This window comes from Pelobates fuscus, chromosome 1, assembly GCF_036172605.1.
Source record: "Pelobates fuscus isolate aPelFus1 chromosome 1, aPelFus1.pri, whole genome shotgun sequence".
In the NCBI taxonomy this organism is placed as follows: Eukaryota; Metazoa; Chordata; class Amphibia; order Anura; family Pelobatidae; genus Pelobates; species Pelobates fuscus.
Window position 1 is genome coordinate 483262511 of NC_086317.1, and position 22878 is coordinate 483285388.

The following is a 22878-nucleotide window of genomic DNA, read 5'->3' on the forward strand; positions in this document are numbered from 1 at the left end:
GTATACATGCGGTATGGTGTGTGTGTGTAAGGGGTTTAGGGTGCATGTGTGCTCACACCTTTTACCCCCTCCCATTGAGATCCCGCTTTTCGCAACACAAGACTTAAAAGGGATGCTATAGTGTTGCAGTCACATTGACTTCCATAAGCAACAGTTTGCTCAAAGAAGAGACCATATTGGTTCCAATAAGCATTCACTTTGGCAGTTTGTTCAGAGAGTTTGTCCGTGTTGAGATGCAATTATAGTAAAGTGAAAGTTGATATTTAACTGAGCCTGATTGTTTCTTGTGATTGCAGATCGGGAATACAGTACTGATTGTGTTTGTCAGTTATTTTGGAAGTCGAGTTCACAGGCCCCGATTTATTGGCTGCGGTGCGTTGATTGTCTGCGCTTCTGGTTTCATGATGTGTTTGCCTCACTTCATAATGGGACCCTATGAATATGACAAATCTGTTGCCAGTAAGTGCCCTGTCTGGAATCTATAAGGAAATGACATCTCAATGCCCGTGGAATTTGTAACCGGCTTGACACTGATCCCTCACCTTTTGCCTTCCAGATGTTTACAACAATTTTACTGATATTTGTACCCCCAGCAGAGAAAACCATTCCCTAAGTAATTACCAGTGCTTGACAAATGTCAAAAAAGATATTGGAAACGTCCTCTCCTTACTCTTCATGGGCCAGATTCTTTTGGGCGTAGGCGGGGTCCCAATCCAACCATTTGGAATTTCGTACATTGATGATTTCGCCAGCAAAAGAAATTCTCCTCTCTACATAGGTGAGATATGCTAATTACATATGATACTGTTACTACCTCCTTACACAGACTTCCCTTACACCTGCCCTGTCAATGACTGATATCGCAGGAGAAAACTATACTTCAGTGGCAGAACTAATGTAGAGAGGGCACTGGTGAAAGAAAGTTTTTTGGGTCCCCCTCTAGTGCAGGTGTGGCCAAAAGGTAAATCCCCATCTATTGTACAATTCCAATGATTCTATGCCAACTGGGGATCTACCATTTGGCCATCCTTGCGGGGTTGTATATGTGAGCAGTGTTTGTGTGTTTTAATGTAAGCATGTTTTTGTATAGAGTACAGGTGTGCAGACAGGGGTGTATTTGTATGTACTGCTGCCATTGGAATGCAGTGGTGCACTTCTGTGTTAGTGTTTGCATTTGAATGCAAGGGTGTGTTTGTATGTAGTGTTGGCTTTTCAATGCAGGTGTGCTTTTGAGTGTAGTGTTGGTGTTTGAATGAAGGGGTGTTTGTATATAATTTTAGTTTTTTATACAGGGGTGTGTTTCTATGTAATGTAATGTTTGTGTTTGATTGCACAGGTGTGTTTTCATGTAATGTTGGCTTTGAAATGTGGATGTACATTTGTGTATAGTATTGGTGGTTGAATACAAGGCTGTGTTTGTATGTAATATTTGTGTTAGATTGCAGGAGTGTGTTTGCATGTTTTGTTGGCATTTGATTTCTTGGATGTATGCACATACAAACAGACACTGCCACATACATACATACTTGTACAGATATACATACACATTAACACACAGATACATACATACAGTATAAACACACTGACACACACACACATACAAATTAATATACACATTGACATATATACACACATATATACAAACATTAATACATGCACACACTGACATATGCACACACCTTGACACCTGTGCACACTGACACATATGCACCCTAACACACAGATGCACACAAACACACACACCTTGACATAGACACACCCTGAAACAAAGATGCACACAGTGATGTATAGCTACACACACTGCCATATACACACCCTGACACACAGATACATACATACAGAAACATGTACACACCCTGACACACAGATACATGCACTGATATATGCACACACTGACACACAGATATACACATACAGACACATGTACACACCCTGACACACAGTGTAACACTACCGCCTCCTCCCTCCTGTGCAGCGCATGTTGAAAGCTGGGAGGAAGTGGTCATCTGTCACTTCTTCCCAGCTCTGCCAATGTGTAAGGGGCCAGGTCACGGTCTTAAAGGGCCGCTGCACCTGACCAGGCCCATGTTCCTACATTAATGCCCATCGAGTAGCCCTATGTACATGGGCCACCCGATGAGTCCCCCTAGCGTGTGGGCTCTCGGCGGTAGTTCTGCCACTGCTATACTTCCTTCTTTGTATGTTCACATATTTATGCAGTGCGTTGTTGCATCCTCCTCCTCTCATAGGCTGCTTAGCAGCTACCAGTGAAGAAGTGAAGTGAATTCACAGTCGTACAATGCCCTTGTCATCCATGGGGCATATCTTACTGTACATCAGGGCCGGACTGGCCCACCGGGATACCGGGAAATTTCCCGGTGGGCCGCGGCACCTGGGGGCTGCACTGACCATGTATGTGCCACCGGGTGGCCGGTCTGGTGGCACACACTCTGAGGGGGCCGGCCGGCGGCCGCATTCCACGCTGGAGCCACGCTGGATTCCACGCTGGACCGGGTGGCAGCCTCGCCGGTCCGGCGGCACTACTGTCAGGCTGTCACTAGCGCTGGGGGCTGAAGGAGGAGCATGTCTCTGTACCATGCTCCCTCGCGGTTCCCACAATTCCCAGCACAGAAACCGCGAGGGAGCATGGTACAGAGACATGCTCCTCCTTCAGCCCCCAGCACTAGTGACAGCCTGACAGGAGTGCCGCCGGACCGGCGAGGCTGCCACCCGGTCCGGCGGCTCCAGCAAAAACCCTACTCACTACTCGCAGGTAAGGGGAAAAAAAAAAGAGAGAGAAGGGGGAAAAAAAGAGAGAGAAGGGGGGGGAAAAAGAGAGAGAAGGGGGGAAAAAGAGAGAGGGGGGAAAAAAGAGAGAGAAGGGGGAAAAAAGAGAGAGAGAAGGGGAAAAAAAGAGAGAGAGAAGGAGAAAAAGAGAGAGAGAGAAGGGGAAAAAAAGAGAGAGAGAAGGGGAAAAAAAGAGAGAGAGAGAAGGGGAAAACAAGAGAGAGAGAAGGGGGAAAAAAGAGAGAGAAGGGGAAAAAAAGAGAGAGAGAAGGGGAAAAAAAGAGAGAGAAGGGGGGAAAAAAGAGAGAGAGAAGGGGGAAAAAAGAGAGAGAAGGGGGAAAAAGAGAGAGAGAGAAGGGGGGAAAAGAGAGAGAGAGAGAAGGGGGAAAAGAGAGAGAGAGAAGGGGGAAAAAGAGAGAGAGAGAAGGGGGAAAAGAGAGAGTGAGAAGGGGGAAAAAGAGAGAGAGAGAAGGGGGAAAAAGAGAGAGAGAAGGGGGAAAAAAGAGAGAGAGAAGGGGGAAAAAGAGAGAGAGAGAAGGGGAGAGAGAGAGAGAAGGGGGGAGAGAGAGAGAAGGGGGGAGACAGAGGGGGAGACAGAGACAGAGAGGAAGAGAGAGACAGAGAGGAAGAGAGATGTGGGGGAGAGAGACAGAGGGGAAGAGAGAAACAGAGGGGAAGAGAGAAACAGAGGGAGAAAGGAGAGGGACACACAAGGGGAGGAGGAGCCCCACAAGGCTCTTCCCTGCCAGCCGATCTCCCTCCCCGTTCCACAGGCACCATGCGGGCAGCCGTCAGGGGAGGGAGGAAGAGAGGGCCGGGAGCTTAACCTGCAGCTCCTCTGCGTCCTTCTCGCACGAGCACAGAGCGTTGCCGCGGTTACCACGGCAATGCTCCGGCTCTCACGAGAGTGAACTCTAGCCCTGGAGCTATGGGCTAGAGTTCACTCTCACCACTGTGACCACCATGAATTCCTGGTGGTCGCTGTGTTGAGAGTGAACTCCAGCCCATACACACACTACCCCCCCCATACACACACTACCCCCCCATACACACACTATCCCCCCATACACACACTACCCCCCATACACACACTACCCCCCATACACACACTACCCCCCATACACACACTACCCCCGTACACACACTACCCCCCCATACACACACTACCCCCCATACACACACTACCCCCCCCATACACACACTACCCCCCCATACACACACTACCCCCCATACACATTTACACACTGCCCCCATGCACACATTGCCCCCCACACACATACACAGCCCCCATACACACACATTAACAGCCCCCCCCCCCCCATACACACACACACTGCACCCCTCACACATTGCACCACTGCTCCAATACCCTACTACAGCCCCATATCCCAGCAGACCCCAGGTCGCGACGCATTATGGGGCTGGTAAATATTTTTTTACACGGCTGCTTTTAATTCCCAGTCCGGCCCTGCTGTACATACACTTTGAGTTAGAAAATAATTATATTATGTCCAACTAATTAGGATTAGCACCTCACTTAGACAATGCCCAACTGCCTTTAACCCCTTAAGGACACATGACATGTGTGACATATCATGATTCCCTTTTATTCCAGAAGTTTGGTCCTTAAGGGGTTACGGGACTCTTGTGATCCCTAAATCAGTTTAGCTTGTTGAAGAGTGTCTTCTTTTTTCATTTTGGAAGAAAATGCAGATTTCAATAGAAATTAGCCTTTTATAAATTAACCATATTACACTCCCCTGGCTGTCAATCAGACACCCAGTCCTGTTACTTCCTGATTTGCTTTTGCAGGCTGTTTTTTGGTAAGCCCTTTTTAAAACAGCCCAAATATTGAAAAATGTGCCTTCCTTTTCATCATTTATTTAAAATCCACATTGAGTATTCAGCACACATCTCTATGGAGATGGTACCTCATACCTTTATAATATGAACCATATCAGAACATCAACGATTGTCATAGAACAATGCTAATTGGATGGGTTATGGTGTGCGTACACAAACTACATCATACATTTATCAAGATCAGGCATGTCCTTCATATATTTTCAGACTTTTGCCCTATTTCTAACAATTGCCTTATTGTGACTCTGTTAAAGTGCGGAATCAGCGTATAAGACGCGGTTAAGATTGTTGTGTAATGATGTTTCATGTAACTCTGTTCACGTGATCCAGTGCTAAGTTTTCTGCTAATCCCACATTTAAAGCAAATGACCACAACATGTTCACCACCAGAGAACTGCTTTGTCTGGATTGCACATTTAATGTTTATGTTAGTGTTTGCTCACTGTGTCTTGTAAATAGCTATCTTTGTTTGCTATAACTTGGAATTAATTGAGACATTTTCTCATTCCACCAGAGACTTAGCCTTGTGGTTTTGTATGTTCATTGATGAATTGAGATGTAATATGTCAACATATCTCAGTACAGATTGCGCCTGTAATCATGGTTGAGTATATTTCTTACCTGTTCTGTGTTGAAGGGACACTATAGTCACCTGAACAACTTCAGCTTAATGAGGTTGTTCAGGTGAGAACAATAGCTCCCTGCAGCCTTTCTCATGTAAACACTGTATTTTCTGGGACTTCGGAGTTGATGGAGGCCTAATATGCCTCCATCCACTCAGATCTGCTGTCAGCAGAGCACAGGGCAGCACTGTGCACAGCATCCTGTGATTCAGTATCTCCTCCCTCTGCATGCAGACACTGAACTTTCCTCATAGAGATTCATTGATTCAATTAATCTCTATGAGGAGATGCTGATTGGCCAGGGCTGTGTTTGAATCATGCTGGCTCATGCTGGTTCCTGACCCTATCGTGATCCTTTAACTTATATGTATAATTTAGGATTACTTTGTATTTTTAATATTAGACTGTATATTTTCATATTACTTTGTATTTGTAATATTATACTGTACTATATTGTAACATTGCAATGTTTGTTGGCCAAGGACATACTTGAAAATGGGAGACATCTCAATGTATCATTCCTGGTAAAATATTTTATTAATGAATAAATAATTATAAATACGCAATTTATGGATGTCAGGAGCTCTACTGGAACCAGAGGTGTAGCTTCAGGAGACAGTAAAGTAGATTTTTCTATGTTATTAAACTGGACTCCTGGCCATGCTTATTGCTCAATATTTATTGCGCTTTGTGCCTGTGAGTGTTTTTTTTATTTTTTATTTAATTGTTTTATTGTAAAATGTCATTACAATTACTACACAATAATTTCCAGTGCTATATCTCTTTTCTATATGCTTTGGGAAAATCAAAAATTGGTTGGAAGGATCGGTATATATTTAATTTTCCCTTTGAGCGTTTTCTTTTGTATATCCACTTAGCACTTAATGAAACAATTAATAATATATCACTGAGATTGATATGTGTTGTGAAAAAGTGCATGTTATTGCAAAATATTACACTTTAGCTCAGTTGAATGCTTCCTAACAAGTGTCTCCTGATTGGAGCTACCAGGAAAGCTACCTTCAGAGACTGATCTGATTAGCAATTACTGGAGGTCACACTGCTAGAGGAACAGTACAAGATGCAAGCCGAACATCATTCATTTCAAATTCTTATTTGGTTTTGGTATAAGCTCATATTTGGTATTTTTAATCCAATTTTCTTATCAATACTACTTCATCTTATCAATACTTTCTTATCAATACTCATTTATGCTTTGCTGAAATAAATGTGGAATACCAAACTTTACTGCTAAGAGAAACAGCAATTATATAATTTAACAGAAAATTCATAGTCTCGTCCCAAGAATACAAATTTTCACATATAAAAATGTTTTTTATCAGAAGGTAGATGCAGCTGTTAGGTTCTTTATGCTTGGGGGATGTGGTAGATCTGAGTGTCTTTAGTCTCCGTATGTGGATAGAAAAAGACAAGGCAACCTGCAATATGTCAATGCTTATTGGGGATCATACTACCAACGCTATCATCATAGAGCAGTGAGCCTGCTCTACTCTTGTGAGTATAATTCTTATTAATTGTATTCACTTTTAATATTTTATTGACACCCATCTGCTGTGAACGTCCCTCACTATATCCCATAAGTGGGGATTGTACCAGTGTGTGTGATATACACTAGAGCTGGTCATAGCTCTGTTACATGTGAGTGCAACATCATTATTATTCACATACTGTCACACTAAGAGTTGACATATTACACTATCAGGTCGCCTTGTCTTTTTCTATCCACATACGGGAACGTGTTCCTCTGCCACAGCGCCTACTCCTTGGCAATGTAAAAGATAAAAAAAAAACTTTATTCACTTACCCAATTTCTACGACGATGTCCCTCGGCACAGTGCTGTGCTATGACTTCTCCAACGTCAGCTGATAGGCGGGACCTAATGCATGCGCACATCAGGCCTTCGCTATAGGAAAGCATTGTTTTTTCACACTAGATGTTCTCATGAGGATGTCCAGTGTTGTTTCAGAGAGTCAAACTCCAGGACGCGCCTCGAGTGGCTGTCGGGTAAACAGCCACTAGAGACAGCCATGGTACTGCAATGTTTTAGATGCAGGACTAAGGGAGGGAGTGCAGGGACATTGCACCCATACCACTTCAATAAGATAAAATGGTTTAGGTGTCTATAGTGTACCTTTAAAGTTAAATAACAATCCTATAACCAATCACTTTGCTTGTTGCATGCACACCAGCAGTTAAAAAAACAAAAAACCTTTCAGTCATTGCAGCATAGAAAGTAAAGCGGTGCTGTAAATATAGTATTATGTTATAGTGCTGCCTAGTTATTATTATAACCCAGAAATCAGGTGAAGATAAACACAGTAAAATAAGTAATAGATTTATAATTTCATTTTCTTAGATTAAGTGATCCTTGAACAATGTCCAATGCAAAGAGTTATATGTTTTTAAAATGGGGTATTGGGTACATCCATCCAAGCCTCTCTCTCACGTATGATCAATGTAAGTTAGATTAGTTCTGTTTGATTATTATTATTATTATTAATATTTGCAAAGCACCAACATTATCTGCCGATTGCACAATAGACAGGAATTTGAATCGGACGAGTTGGACGCACAGGAGCAGAGAGTATAGACGGACCTGAGCTTACATTCTAGAGTTAGTGGGGTTAGTGGGGTAAAGTTTCACAAGAGGTAAGGGTAGGGTAGAAACCTAGGTTTCTAAAATACTTTTTAGTGATGACAGTTGCAGGAGAGAAACCAAGGTGAATGGCCAGAAAGCTTTTAACAGTTTAATTGATTTTTTGAAAGAATGGAGACTGGGTGAAGGGAAGGGAGTTCCAAAAGAATGGTGTAGCCTTGGGCAAGTCAGAGGTGCTAGTACGAACAGTGGATAGACTCAGGTCTTCTGCAGAGCGTAGACGCCTGAACGGGACATAGGTAGGGTGGATAGGTAGGTAGGAGCAGCGTTATGTAGAGATTTGTAAGCTAGAACCAGAATTTGAAATTGAGTCCTATTTTTAATGCAGTGAACAAGAGGTTGAAACACATATGTGACATATGTTTAACCATATAAATAGACCACGTGAGGAAAATAATAATAATAAAAAAATAAATAACAATAATAATAAATTAATAATCTACAGCAAACAAAAACTGAGAATCTGCAAATCAATGGACTTTTATTGGAAATCCAGTTTGACACAAGTGCTAATAGGATACAGCTATACTGTTACATGATGGCAACAGTGCAAATGATTATTTTTTTCCAACTAATGAGTTTGCTATTACTTCCTCTTTTTCTTTTCTGGTGTATAAAGGGGAAAGAGCTGGGGTGTGGGTTCTACATGGATCCTTGTAGCACACAGCTAGGGGACCTCTGCTCTCCACTTGGTTTAATAGGGTTCCAGTTTTGGATACATTGTCAGAGTCACTTTTCGAATATCACTTTTATGATTTGTCTGATTTATATTATATGAATCCAGTAATGGATATATTGTCAATGTCACTTTTGGAATATCACTTTAATGATTTATCTGATTTATATTACAGGGATCCTGTTTGCGGTGACTTTATTTGGTCCCAGCGTTGCATTCATTCTAGGATCTGCCATGCTGCGTTATTACGTTGACATTGATAAGATTTCTGCTGGTAAGTTGGCCCTCTGTACTCTTTGTAATGTCCTCTGCCATTGCTGGTTTAGTCAGCTTACAATAAACGCAGCTCCTCGGCCATGGAACAGGATCTGCTGACATTCGGAAAATACAATCAATGTGACAAGGTGGCTTACTGTTAAGGGAAACAACGCTGCAGGAAGCATAACTGCCTTCTGCTTCCTCACAAAGCCTCTATTATCACTCAGCAAGCTTCCCAACACAGCATGTCCATGTGGGTCAGCAAGCATGACCTTTACACAATGCTGTATATTAGAGAAAAAGAAATACATTTTACACAAAATTCTATAATGCATAGAATGGTTAATTAGCTATTTAAATAACTATTTTAAGTAAAGTAAATATATTAATAATTGTCATTAAGCACCATTTTGAGTAACCCCTACTGTACTGTACCCATAACCCCCTCAAAATAATAAAAAAATAAGCCTAAAACCTAATTTGACACATTTAATGTAGCACTTATGTCACCATTTGGGTAGATTTATTTATTTCCAAAAATTAAGATGCTAGAGAAATAATCCTGGATGGCATTCTTGGTATCCCAAACTTAAAGCAGGACTCATCCCTAACAGAACAAATAAAAAAAATAAAGTAATATGGTTAGATACACCGTTTCTCTCCAAGCTCCTGTAACGGTAATATACCCCAAATCGCAGGATTCAATTCAACAGAAGACGAGACAGAGGAGAGATACGTCTACCGGACCTTAGAATGGCGGGACTTGACGTATATGAGAGGAGACAGAGTCAGGAACGACCCGAGGTCAAGGGCACAAAGAGACAGCGTAAACTAGGACTAGCCGGGGTCTGGTACACAGTAAACAGCAAGTCGGCAAACAGAACAGATAAGGATAAAGAGATAACGTAGTCAGAAACAAAGCCAAGGTCAATACGAAGGAACACAACTGAACACAACAAGCGCTAAAGGGAACTGAAACAGAAACCACGATAGGGCAAGGAACTAAGGGAAGAAGGTGAGTATATATACCTAAGCATCTATTTTGATTGGCCCCTGTCATATCCACGCCCCCAAAAGGTAAGTGTATGGAGAGTGTGGCATGACAGGGGCCAATGGGAGACCTTTGCAAATTTAGACTCCCACTGTCCCTTTAAGAGCGCGATCGAGACCCGTGGCGTGCTCTTAGAGTCAGCCGGGGCACGTGACCGCTTCTCGCGGTCACTGCCTGCCTTCCTGATACAGCCATTGGATGAGCCGCACGCGGCTCGTGCAGCAGCAGGACCGCGCGCGGCTCGAACAGAGGACCCTGGCCAGCCCCTGGAAAGGGTAAGTACCGCTACAGCTCCCACATCATTTTCTCTTCTCCTTTCCCATTTTTAATTGTTTTCCTATGGCCAAGCATGATTGGTTTCTCAATCCTCTATTTTATCATAAAGGCATTCTTTTAATAATTAGCTTTTAATTCCAAAGTTCTGGAGTGTTTTGGGTCCTCCTCCTATTCTCATAGTAATGGTTGACCGTAGGCATCAATCAAGTTACACAGCAGGAGAAGACAACCAGAAATAAAAGCCATCCTATAAACCCCTTAATGCCATTATGGTGTTCTCTGCCGGATAACGGTTTTGAGCCCCTGCCGCTCCGGGTACTTACCTACCCAGGGGCGATCTACCTCGAGGGGACTGCCAACTCAGGCAAATCTGGACCTCCCGGGCCATGTAATCATGATGTCATTATGATCTCATGGCTACAATAGCAGGCTGCTGCAGTGGTGTATCAACATGTTGGCCTGATAAAAGTTCATGTCATGAACTGAAATGTTTATATTTTGGATTTTCTTAAATAAACAAGATTGTGTTATTGGAGCACCAGGTATTTATCATTTTTAGTAGGAAAGCAAGGCTACAAATTCTATGGGAATATGAGATGATATAGTGTTCGGGAGTTGAAAAAGCCAATCCTCCCTTTATGAGCACAAGAAGGATGAGCTACACGTTTTACATCATGCTACATGTTTTGGTGGTAAGGTTTTACATCACAATCTCTCCTTATGTTTGTCAGTCTCATTTAAATCTTTATATTGGTGGTTTTTCCTTGTCTTGAAAAAAGTAAGTTGGTGGACTGAAACGTCGACACGATTATTGATTTGTTTTTTACATTGAATTATTGAACGCAATTATTTCACTTACAAAGTGATATGTATATACACACATACAAATGTAGATCGTCCTACACTGCGGCCTCTACGAGAAATGTTGCAGCTGCACTGTAGATAACCCTTGATAGAAAAGCCAGCACTCAAGGTCTTGTTAGAAAATCAATAACTTACTTCAAAATAACTACATACATTTACACATAGAATTTAAATATATATTGTTTAAATTATACATGCATATTTATGTAATCGTTTTACATAATTATGTAATTGTGTTAATTACAGTTTGATGGACCTGCCTGACAACCCAGGCAGAAAGTCCGTAGAATTTATTTTGTAAGCCCTATATTAAACCCTGTAACTTTCCAAGACACCATAAAATCTATACATAGGGATACTGTTATACTCTGGAGCCATAGCTGAACACAAGTAGGAGTGTTTCAAAACAGTAAAATGTATGACGACAATATCATCAAGGAAAATGCAGCTTGTGTAAAAAATGCATGTAACAAATATGAACGCCAACTTTTGTTGGTGTTTGTGACCCTTTAATGACTACTAAAAAAGACTGGACATACCCCATTTTGAATACCCTGAGTTGTCTACTTTTTCAAATGGTATGTCATGATTAGGGTCTTTCTCATTCCTGGGCAGCCATTTTAATGTGCAAAAACTGAAATGGGCAAGTCTTATATTTGACCCTGTAACTTTCCAAAACTCCATAAAACCTGGACATGGAAGGTACTGTTGTCTATAAAACATATAATACTGATGATATCATCGATGAAATGGCAGTTTAAATGTGAGTCATGCAAAAAACAAATATGAACGCTAATTTCAGCCAGGGTTAGTGACTAATTAGCTACTAAAAAGACTAGACATACCCCGTATTGAATACCCTGGGATGTCTACAAAAATTCCACGTTTTGTTGTGATCAGAACTGGTACAATTGCCTCCAACCTTTGGGGTTAAACAGAACAAATTCTGAAAATAAATAACATTTCCAGCAAGAGGTTGATCAGGACAAACAAATAAAGATGAATTAAATTCAGTCTAAAATAACCAACGTTTTACTGAATTGGAGGAATTTTTCCTAGTCCGCTATTCTGCTCTACATTTTGCAATCCAATTTGGAAGTGTTAGGTGGATAAACCCCAAAATGACAGATCTGCTTTATCATTCTCAAGGGTATTCACCGTAGAAGGAATTGTTGGGGATGCCCGTGGATGGGGTATAAGTTGGTGGGTCAGTGATGCAAATCACATCATTGGGGCAACCAAAAGGGGTAAGTTGACAAAAGACCTGCTTAGAAAGGTTTCAATGCCTTTAGCTTAGCATGAGCATTAGCATGAGCATGACTAATGTTCCCTGGTGTCCCCAAAAGCTGAACCACCAATGAGCAAAGTTCGGATGGCAGGACAGGACCTTAAAATCTGGACTGTCCTACCAATTTTGTGATGGTTGGGAGGGATGGTATTGACAAGGGAATAGAACATATTAGGCCATAGTAGGTAAACTGAAACAATATCTGATTTGGAATATTTCTTCTACTTTTACTTAACAATTGTAATTCCAATTTTCAACAATTCCCTGTTTATTAAATAACTGTGAGCGGGTATTCCAGATTGTTACTAATGCGATAACATGAAAATATACAAAGAGGTTAAAAACACAAATGTATGTCCTTTAACACAACATAGAGAGCAAAATAGATAAACTAAATGCATTGCAGTGTAAAAACAGTTGTTCGGTGTATATTTCCAAAAGTAATACAAGATATCTTTAACCATATAATTAAGAAAGTGTATTATTGAAAATAATTTGATCTCTCTATGTTTCGATCACTGCTCTAGATACTATATTTCTATAATGTACTTATTTTACCACTCTGCTGTTTGTTGTTGGAGCTGTTAATACTGAGACATCCAGTGAAAGAAAGTCATATCTATAATATAATATATAGAATAACCATGGTCCCACATACAGACACAGTGTTCTCCATATCTTAAAGGATGCACAAGCTGTGGTTGTTCGACCAATCCTCTTTCCTACAGTAACCCCCTAAATTAGTGAATATCCTGTATGAGCTAAATTAAAATTAATAATATATATTCTGGGCTCAACACTGAAACTTCACTGCGAGTGGTTTTTTTATAATAATTTTTTTTTGCCAGAACTCTGAGGTCAGCAGGTTGAACTGAAAATAATAAAAGGAAAATTCCAGCTTTAAAAATACAATATTCCCTGTTTTTACTGTTTAAACCAAAAATGACTTCCCTATAAACCAGCATTTACACAATTGCAATGCAGCTCTGATTCACCTACGACGATCATTAACACTCATGATCTTCCGGTAAACCTATGGTGCATGCAGTCACCTCAATCTGTCAATAGAATGCTTCTCGGAGAGTTGCACTGAAACAAATAATTGTCCATGAGAAGCACTCACTATCAGTTTGGACACTCATTTATGGTGAGTGAGCAGGAAACCCTTCCAGCTGTCTCATTGAATGTCAGGAAAGTGTTACTAATGCCATTTTTCTCAAAATTGGCAAGGGTTTCAGCAGGCTGGAAGGAGAACTGTCGCTTCCCAGAATTTGTAATATTAAGAAATTTCTGTATTTAACAAATGTATTTGTGAAACACAAAAATGCACTTCTTACCCAACAACTGGGCGATTCCATCTTAACTTCCTGTCAGTCTTTGTTATAAGCGCTGTCCTTTGCTTCTGGTAGTCAGCACAGAGAGAGCATACAGAGAAGAGGAGAAATGTAGAATGTCGTCCAGATCAGTGTTCCCCAAACCAGTCCTCAGGGGCCACCAACAGTCCAGGTTTTGTCAGTATCTCCATTGGAATAAAACAGGGAAATACATAAATCCTGGACTGTTGGTGGTCCTGACGACTGGGTTGGGGAACACTGGTCTGAAGTACTAAAAGTCACCATGAAAACCAGTGGAAGCAGCAGGCACCTTGCTCCACTATTCAGAGCAGATACTTTGTAGAGAAAACCCTTACTGTGTTATATGTCCTCTTCATCTGCAATTTTTGACCTGCCTTTGCCTTGTCTGAACTTGATTGTGATGTTATTTACTAAATCATTAATATCATTACCCTGAAATGCAATTGGGTTTCCCCTGGCAGGTTAAAACTCATAAACTCATGGTAAACTAGTTCAAACTAAAGTTCTTAGCGTATTCACTAAAAACAAAGGCAGACATATTAATTTAATTATTAGATAGCTAAATAGAGTAGATTATCAGACAGACAGAAAGACACACAGACAGATAGACAGACAGATAGATAGATAGATAGATAGACTGACCAAGGCATCTGTGGTTAGCACTGTGCATGCTGTGTGTGTGCTGACGCCAGATGCTAAAGTTGCTCAAAGCCGATGATGGGTATTCCGGCTGGCTGATTGACAGGCCATGGAGGGGTTTTGTACTATGATAAAATTGAAAGGCTCCAGAGACAGTGTACTTGTATCATAACCACTTCAGCAACGTTAATTAGTTATGGTGCTTAGAGTGGGCCTTTGATTAAATTATAATTTGTTGTAAATAGCTATGGAGATGTATAGAGACATTCATGGAATGTAAAGCACTCTGGTTATGGAGTACATAAACGTAATTCACTAACATGGGGAGTCAATCTGATCACTCACTAAGGTTTACCCTCAGTGGTTCTAGGAGATAACTGACAAATACCCATGGGGACCATAATGCTACTCTTTTAAGGTAGATATCACATTGTGGGCCTTGGCTGTTTCTCTAGTGGTCAGATGTTGCCTTGTTTAATACTGTGTATATAATGATGAAGGTCTACCATCTCTAACTCCCACATAATTCTGTCTCATGTGTAATATGAAATGGTGAACGTGTACTACCTTTAACCCTTACTGACCTTTCTCTAGCATTTTATTTGATGGAGGGCAGTAAATTATTTCTGACCATTGTTTTCAATGTTAATATTTCTTTACAGATGAGATCCTTCTGACCCCAAAAGATCCACGTTGGATTGGAGCTTGGTGGCTTGGCTTCATAGTAGCTGCTAGCATTGTGGCAATATCATCTATACCATATTTTTTCTTTCCAAAAGAAATGTCAAAAGAGGTAAGAACATAAATCTGCTATGACATAACATGTTCACACGTGATAACACTAGTTTATTATTATTATTATTATTAGCATTATTATCACCATTTATATAGCACCAAATTATTCCGCTGCTCTTTACAATATTAGAAAAAGTGGGAAACTTAACGATAGATGAGATTATTACAAAATGTTACAGGAACAACAGGTTGATGAGGACCAACAATCTTCCAGTTTAGAGGAGGTAGGTTATAAGAACACAATAGCAATCCAACAACAAGTCGAAAAAATAGCAGAACTGGGAGGTGACAGTGGAGTGTGGTCCTTTAGGAGGGAGCAAGCGACAGGTTTGTGAAATAGAAGTCAGTCTGGGAGGCCATATACTTTTCAGAAGAGATGGGTTTTGTAGGGACTTCTTAATGATTGAACACTAGGAGTCTTATGGGGGGTAGCCAGGCAGTTCCAAAGGAACAGAGCCACCACAAGAAGTCCTGCAAAAGTGAGTTAGCAGTAATGGTGTAAGCAGCGGACAGGAGAATCCTTTGTACTACCTTCATATTACTTCATCTTCTCCACCTAATCCCAGCCATATAAATAAACAAATTACTTGCGTTTTTTTAAATTAATTTGCATTACAATGCTCTGCTTAAAATACACTGATATTTGTTCTAACCATTTGTAGAAAGATCTTTTGTTGGTGCAATCTCTAAACTTGGAATTGTAATGAATCAAAAAGCTAATTTGCAAAGATTTTTGGTCAAAATAATCCAAGCTAATATAGCTGATTGTTGTGTTTCTGCTATTGCAGCATAGCATTACCCATAGTCTTGACAATTCAGAGAAAGATTCTAAATGTGTTTACTTGTCTATATGTCATCGAGATGTGAAGAGGATATTGCAGAAACTCTTTGAGAAGGCAAATGCGTCATAGAGAAGTTAAAAACAAAATAGCGTGCAAACTCATAATAAATAATTCAGAGTTAGAGATACAGTTATATTTATATTTAAAAATTATCCACGGGAGATATAGAACATTTAGATTAATGAACAACATGCAAAACTGTATTTAGACATACAGATGCAAAGCAATGCTAATCTGGAAAATTATAAAATATATAATGCAATATCTCTATGCATATTTAGATACATGGGGGTTTTAAATTCCACTCCAATGGCTATTCATGTAAGCCCACCGGCCACGTCAAGGTAAACCTCTTAGGTGGGTCCTACACTAACAATTCACCTTGCTTCTTTCAGCAAAAAAAAATCTAATGAGACAAAGAGGGTATTTTTTTAAACCCCTACATACTTATTTTGCCTTAAGGTGAAGGTTAATTTTGTGTAATTGTAATTGTTACAATGATGCCACCGGCCCCATGTGTTCCCTATTAAGGGTTAATAAGCATGTAGGGGTTTATAAAAATACCCCTCTCTGTCTCATTAGAGATTTTGTTTTGCCTGAAGCTGAAAGAAGCAAGGTGAATTGTTAGTGTAGGACCCAACTAAGTCTGCCTTGACGTGGCAGGGGAGCTTACATCTAACGGCCATTGAAGTGAAACGTAAAACCTTCATTTATATAAATATGCCCAGGGATTTTGAATAATGCGTAAGTACGTAACTTTTTTCTCTGGCTTTTATATAATGTACTATATTAATTAATTTTACATATACAGTACGTGATCTTTTTTTGTTACAAGACTTGGGACTGTAAGCACTGAGCCTATGCTAAAGAGAGATTGCATATGTGAAGGGTTTCTACTCAATGTCGATAATTTTGCGAGTTGTGGATCTTAACCATTCATTTTTTAACCCAGCAATGTTAATTTGCACAGAAAATATTAAACTAACACTGCAAGAACCATAACAACTATAGCTAATGGACATTTCTGGTGCTAGTATAAGAGGCATGGAGTTGAGCTAATTGACATTTCTGGTGCTAGCAGAAGAGGCATGGAGTTGAGTTAAAGGATTTTTCTCGTGCTAGTAGAATAGGCATGGAGTTGAGCTAATGTACATTTCTGGTGCTAGTAGAAGAGGCATGGAGTTGAGCTAATGGACATTTCTGGTGCTAGTAGAAGAGGCATGGAGTTGAGCTAATGTACATTTCTGGTGCTAGCAGAAGAGGCATGGAGTTGAGCTAATGTACATTTCTGGTGCTAGTAGAAGAGGCATGGAGTTGAGCTAATGGACATTTCTGGTGCTAGTATAAGAGGCATGGAGTTGAGCTAATTGACATTTCTGGTGCTAGTATAAGAGGCATGGAGTTGAGCTAATGTACATTTCTGGTGCTAGTAGAAGAGGCATGGAGTTGAGCTAATGTACATTTCTGGTGCTAGTGGAAGAGGCATGGAGTTGAGCTAATGGACATTTCTGGTGCTAGTATAAGAGGCATGGAGTTGAGTTAAAGGATTTTTCTCGTGCTAGTAGAATAGGCATGGAGTTGAGCTAATGTACATTTCTGGTGCTAGTAGAAGAGGCATGGAGTTGAGCTAATGGACATTTCTGGTGCTAGTAGAAGAGGCATGGAGTTGAGCTAATGGACATTTCTGGTGCTAGCAGAAGAGGCATGGAGTTGAGTTAAAGGATGTTTCTCGTGCTAGTAGAAGAGGCATGGAGTTGAGCTAATGTACATTTCTGGTGCTAACAGAAGAGGCATGGAGTTGAGTTAAAGGATGTTTCTCGTGCTAGTAGAAGAGGCATGGAGTTGAGCTAATGTACATTTCTGGTGCTAGTAGAAGAGGCATGGAGTTGAGCTAATGGACATTTCTGCTGCTAGTAGAAGAGGCATGGAGTTGAGCTAATGGACATTTCTGGTGCTAGTAGAAGAGGCATGGAGTTGAGCTAATGTATGTTTCTGCTGCTAGTAGAAGAGGCATGGAGTTGAACCTAGTGGACCCCAAGTAAGAAGTAAAACCATTCAAAAGTGTTTTTACTATTTACAATGGGAGGGGACATAAGGAGAGTCCTGGCACTATAACCCCTGGAGTGAGTTAAAGACGTTAAAAAATACATTGGTACTAAGGCAATTCTTTCTTAGGAGAGTTGGATGTAGCAATACTCCCCACCGTAGAAACATGGATTCCAATTCCCAATCTAGAAACCTCACATTCACTACGCGGTACCTTTCATTGTGTCCCCTATTGTGGCAGTGAACACTCGTAGTAAAAACTCAGCAACCACCTTACTTATTCAGACTACATGTGATTTTGCAGTGAACAAGTCAGATTATTTCTCCTCTTCCATTGGTGCCCTGATCCATGCTGTCAGATTCAACATTCTCCAGCCTAATAATCTGGACTTTTTTGGCATCGAGGTTGTTTCAAAACCTCCAGGTCAGGCTGATTCCAAAACTCTAATTCAAACAAAATCACCCGTGAAACAAAGTGATTGAAAAAAACTTAACTTCTGGGTACACAGCTCCCAAGGTTATTTCCCAGTTAATAACCGTTTAGTAGAATAGTGTAAATGATAGGATATTTTAGGGATTCTGCTGATGTACCTAGAATAGAGGATAAAACATAGTGCAAATATTGTTTGATACTCAAAGGTAGTGTACTGGTATATATGCACTCACAAATTCCAAATGGTTTAGCGTTTTAAAGGTGCCGCCCCACGATGTAGATGGGGGGTGTCGATCAGTATTCCTCCTCGAGTGGTAGCCAATGGGGTGTCAGGGTCAGCAAGATGATTCAAACAAACTCCGACCAAAAGAATCCTTCCAAGGCAATTTATTCACTCATAAAATCAGGAGGTGTACAAAATAAATAAAAACAAATATAAAGATAAAGATAAAACAGGTCACCGGTCCTACGCGTTTCGTCCTTGTACAAAAGGACTTCCTCAGGGACCTTTTCAATAAAACCAGCAGTAACATGTACAATGGCTGACAATGGCATCCTAAAAAACGCTAACACATAAAATCTTATATAGGGCTAGTCCCTCCAAGTCATTGGTGGAATAGTGGGTGTCTTCTTTCCTCTGAAATTCATTCGTTGCCCGGTATTTTCTTCAGGTGTAGATTCTTGCCGGAGATTCCAATTCCTCCTCGTGTAATTTTCCTATCACTTCCGCATACGTCACGCGTTACGTTCCGGTCACGTGACCCGTATGCGTTCCACACTCGGGAAAAATAACATGGCCGTGCGTTCCATCATAAAAAGAGATAAGTCCATTTATTACTTGATGGTGCTTGAGAATCTAAACGAGAGGGCTGTTATACATTGCATACAAAGTACCCATAATACTAATAAGAACATTAATATATCCTCTATAACTTGAAATAGAAACGGAAAAATATGAAAAAATGAATGCAACGACTTCCTATCCAAGTGTGCATACAAATATAATTCTAAAGTTATATATCGCAAATTTATTTTATATCATATACCATTAGTAATTAATAGTTTGTGAATTCTTAAAATACCTTTTAAACCAATGATTAATGTGAATATATAGCTATAATTTTAAATTTTTCATTTTAAAATGACATATCCATATTTGCATTTGCATGTTGTGTTTAACATAGTTTGTTTCTCGTGCCTAATCGCAATCCATAATTGCATGTGCATATAGTGTTCAACATAATTTATTTCCCTTGCTTAATCGTAAGACTAGTGTGCTCAAATCTCAGAAATAGCTTATCTATATAAAAAGAGAATATATATATCTCTCTCTTTAACTCAGTTAATCCAAAAAACAAATGATATCCATATCTACATTCATTCCCCTTGGTGTAAGGGTGCCCAGTCTATGAATCCAATAGGACTCTCTTTTGGCCAAACGCTTCTCCCTGTTCCCCCCTCTCCAGTGTGGTTGAATTTGTTCCATCCCCATGCACCGTAAACCTTTTAAAAAGAATTGTGGGCAATTGTTGCAATGGAGAGGAACAGAGTGGGTCTCAAGTTTTTTCTTGATGTTGTTAATATGTTCAAGAAGCCTCACTTTTAAGCACCTCTTAGTGCGTCCCACATACTGACTGCCACACGGACACTGAAGCAAATAGACCACAAAGTCCGAGCGGCAGCCAATCCCCGACTTAATGTGAAACTCCTTCCCCGTGGTGGAACTGGTATATGACATAGCTTTATCTGTATTGACCTGTGAGCAAGCTTTGCAATTCTTGCATCCCTTGAAACCTTTATCACTCTTTTTGTTTTTAAAGACATTTTTTAGGGCATAGCTTGGTGCCAATAAATTTTTTAGATTTTGTTTTTTCCTATATATAATTTTTGGTTTCTTGGGCAGATGTTCTCCCAAAATAAGGTCCTCCAACAGTATTGGCCAATATTTGCACAAACTCCTCCTAATTTTAGGATGATCTATGTTATACTGGGTAAAGAAAGATTGTCTGAAATTCTCTTTTTGTCTACCAATCGGATTATTTATTAAGAAATCATTTCTGTCTTTTTTAGACATCATATCGATTTCTCTATCTATCCTCTTTTACAGAGAAAGAATTCCAGTGAGAGAAAGAGAGTAACCAAATGATTATAGGAAGGGAACCCCAGAAAGAACAAGGGGGACACATAAGAGAACCCCAGAAAGAGAGGGGAGACCATCTTTTAGAAGAACAGCCGATGATAATGTAAATAGTCATGTAAATAGGAATTCGAATGGTATGGAAAGATCTCCAGATAGAGGCACAAAAAGGTTTGGATCTTATGCACAGGCCCTCAAAAATCAAGATGAGAATAGGAAAGGAAATACTTCTGACTCATGAGAGGAGGAAAATTTTCAGGGGAGAACCCGAGCCCCCAAAGAAAAAATGATCACCAACTATTTCCGTCCCCGGGAGAAAAGGTGGGAACATCCCAATCGGTTTTCCAATTTGTACATAGAATCCCCACAAAAGAGAAAACGAGCAGAGGATCAGGAGAGACTACAAGGGAGGGATTAGACCCTTTGGGGGAAGAACTAAAGAGGGGGATTGTTAATTTATCCGGATCTAATTTGACAGAACAAGAGATTGATCTGTTGGAGAAGGGAATGAAATTTGCTCCCAATCAGGCAGCGGATGATTTCCAATTGTACATTGATTTGAAAAAATTTATTAGATCTATGACGGTAACGAGACATTTTTTGAAGTTCCCCAATCCAATTGAGACAGGTTTTGAAGTCAAGGAAAATGACATACAAAAGAGTTTCAAACGAAAGTCTAAATTTTTTCCAGTACAAAGCAAAGGGGCCCATTTAGAGACGTTTGAAAGTCTAGTGGAAAAAGATTTTGAGAAATGGACAGGAAAGAATAAACAAAAAGGAGGAAAGGAGGCACAAAATTTAACTAAGGGAGAACAGTTAGCATTAAAAAATTTAACCTCAAGGGAAGACATTGTCATTAAGGAGGCGGACAAAGGTGGAGCGATAGTGATTATGTCGGAACACTATTATCGACAAGAGGCCTTTAACATTCTGGCAGATGAGAAAACATATAAAAAGCTTAAAAGTGATCCCACCCTAGTCTTTAATGCAGAACTTAAAACCCTTTTAGAAGAAGCAAGAGCTGTAAATATTATTTCTAAAAAGAATTTTGAATACCTTTGGAATCCTTATCCAGTCATTCCAATCTTTTATTTTATTCCGAAGATCCATAAAAACTTAAGAAATCCACCAGGACGCCCAATAATCAGTGGCATTGAATCAATTACAGCAAATCTGTCCGCCTTTCTAGATTTTCACCTACAAAAACATGCGCAAAAGGCATGGTCATATACCAAGGATACAAAATCATTTTTACAAGAGGTTGAAAATCTGGAGTGGCGGGAAGATTACAGCTGGGCCACACTGGATGTGACCTCGCTGTACACAGTCATCAGTCACGATTTGGGGTTGGAAGCAGTTGCCCATTATTTGGACAGGGATGAAGATATTTCTCCAGGGCTAAAAACCTTTGTACTTTTTGGTATCCAGTTTATACTGGAACATAATTACTTTTTCTTTGATCAGTCGTTTTTTCTACAATTAGTGGGGACCGCCATGGGTACCAGGTTCGCCCCCAGTTATGCCAACATATACATGCGCAGGTGGGAAGACCTCTGCGTGAGGTTGGGGCATGACTGGGTGGAGAACCTGGTCCTATGGCGGAGGTATATAGACGATGTCATCATTATCTGGAAGGGGTCAGATCTGGAGTTTATGACCTTTGTGAATTATTTGAACTCTAATGAATATAATTTAAAACTCTCTCCGATATGGAACCGCAGGGAAATTAATTTCTTGGACCTAACCTTGTTTTGTGAAGGAAATGAAATCAGAACAAAGTGTTTTTTTAAACCAACCGATGGAAACAGCTATGTTCATAAACATAGCTGTCACCACCAACCGTGGTTGAAAGGGATAACAAAAGGACAACTCCCCAGGGTTAGGAGAAATTGTTCCCATATTAAAGATTTCCATACACAGGCCAAACATGTGGCTGACAAACTTGTCCAAAAAGGTTACAGCAAAAAGAGGATAGATAGAGAAATCGATATGATGTCTAAAAAAGACAGAAATGATTTCTTAATAAATAATCCGATTGGTAGACAAAAAGAGAATTTCAGACAATCTTTCTTTACCCAGTATAACATAGATCATCCTAAAATTAGGAGGAGTTTGTGCAAATATTGGCCAATACTGTTGGAGGACCCTATTTTGGGAGAACATCTGCCCAAGAAACCAAAAATTATATATAGGAAAAAACAAAATCTAAAAAATTTATTGGCACCAAGCTATGCCCTAAAAAATGTCTTTAAAAACAAAAAGAGTGA

At 40.1% G+C, this 22878-nt stretch overlaps 1 protein-coding gene across 2 annotated transcripts in view; it reads left to right on the forward strand.

Moving 5' to 3' along the window:
* The window catches only part of SLCO2B1 (solute carrier organic anion transporter family member 2B1), a 136569-nt gene that overhangs the window by 62338 nt on the left and 51353 nt on the right, over nucleotides 1-22878 (forward strand). For both annotated transcript variants that reach the window (XM_063432359.1, XM_063432366.1), the window contains 4 exons: nucleotides 297-459; nucleotides 557-778; nucleotides 8803-8901; nucleotides 15021-15151. In XM_063432359.1, coding sequence (XP_063288429.1) covers nucleotides 297-459; nucleotides 557-778; nucleotides 8803-8901; nucleotides 15021-15151 — 615 coding nt within the window. The remainder of the gene's footprint in view (nucleotides 1-296; nucleotides 460-556; nucleotides 779-8802; nucleotides 8902-15020; nucleotides 15152-22878) is intronic.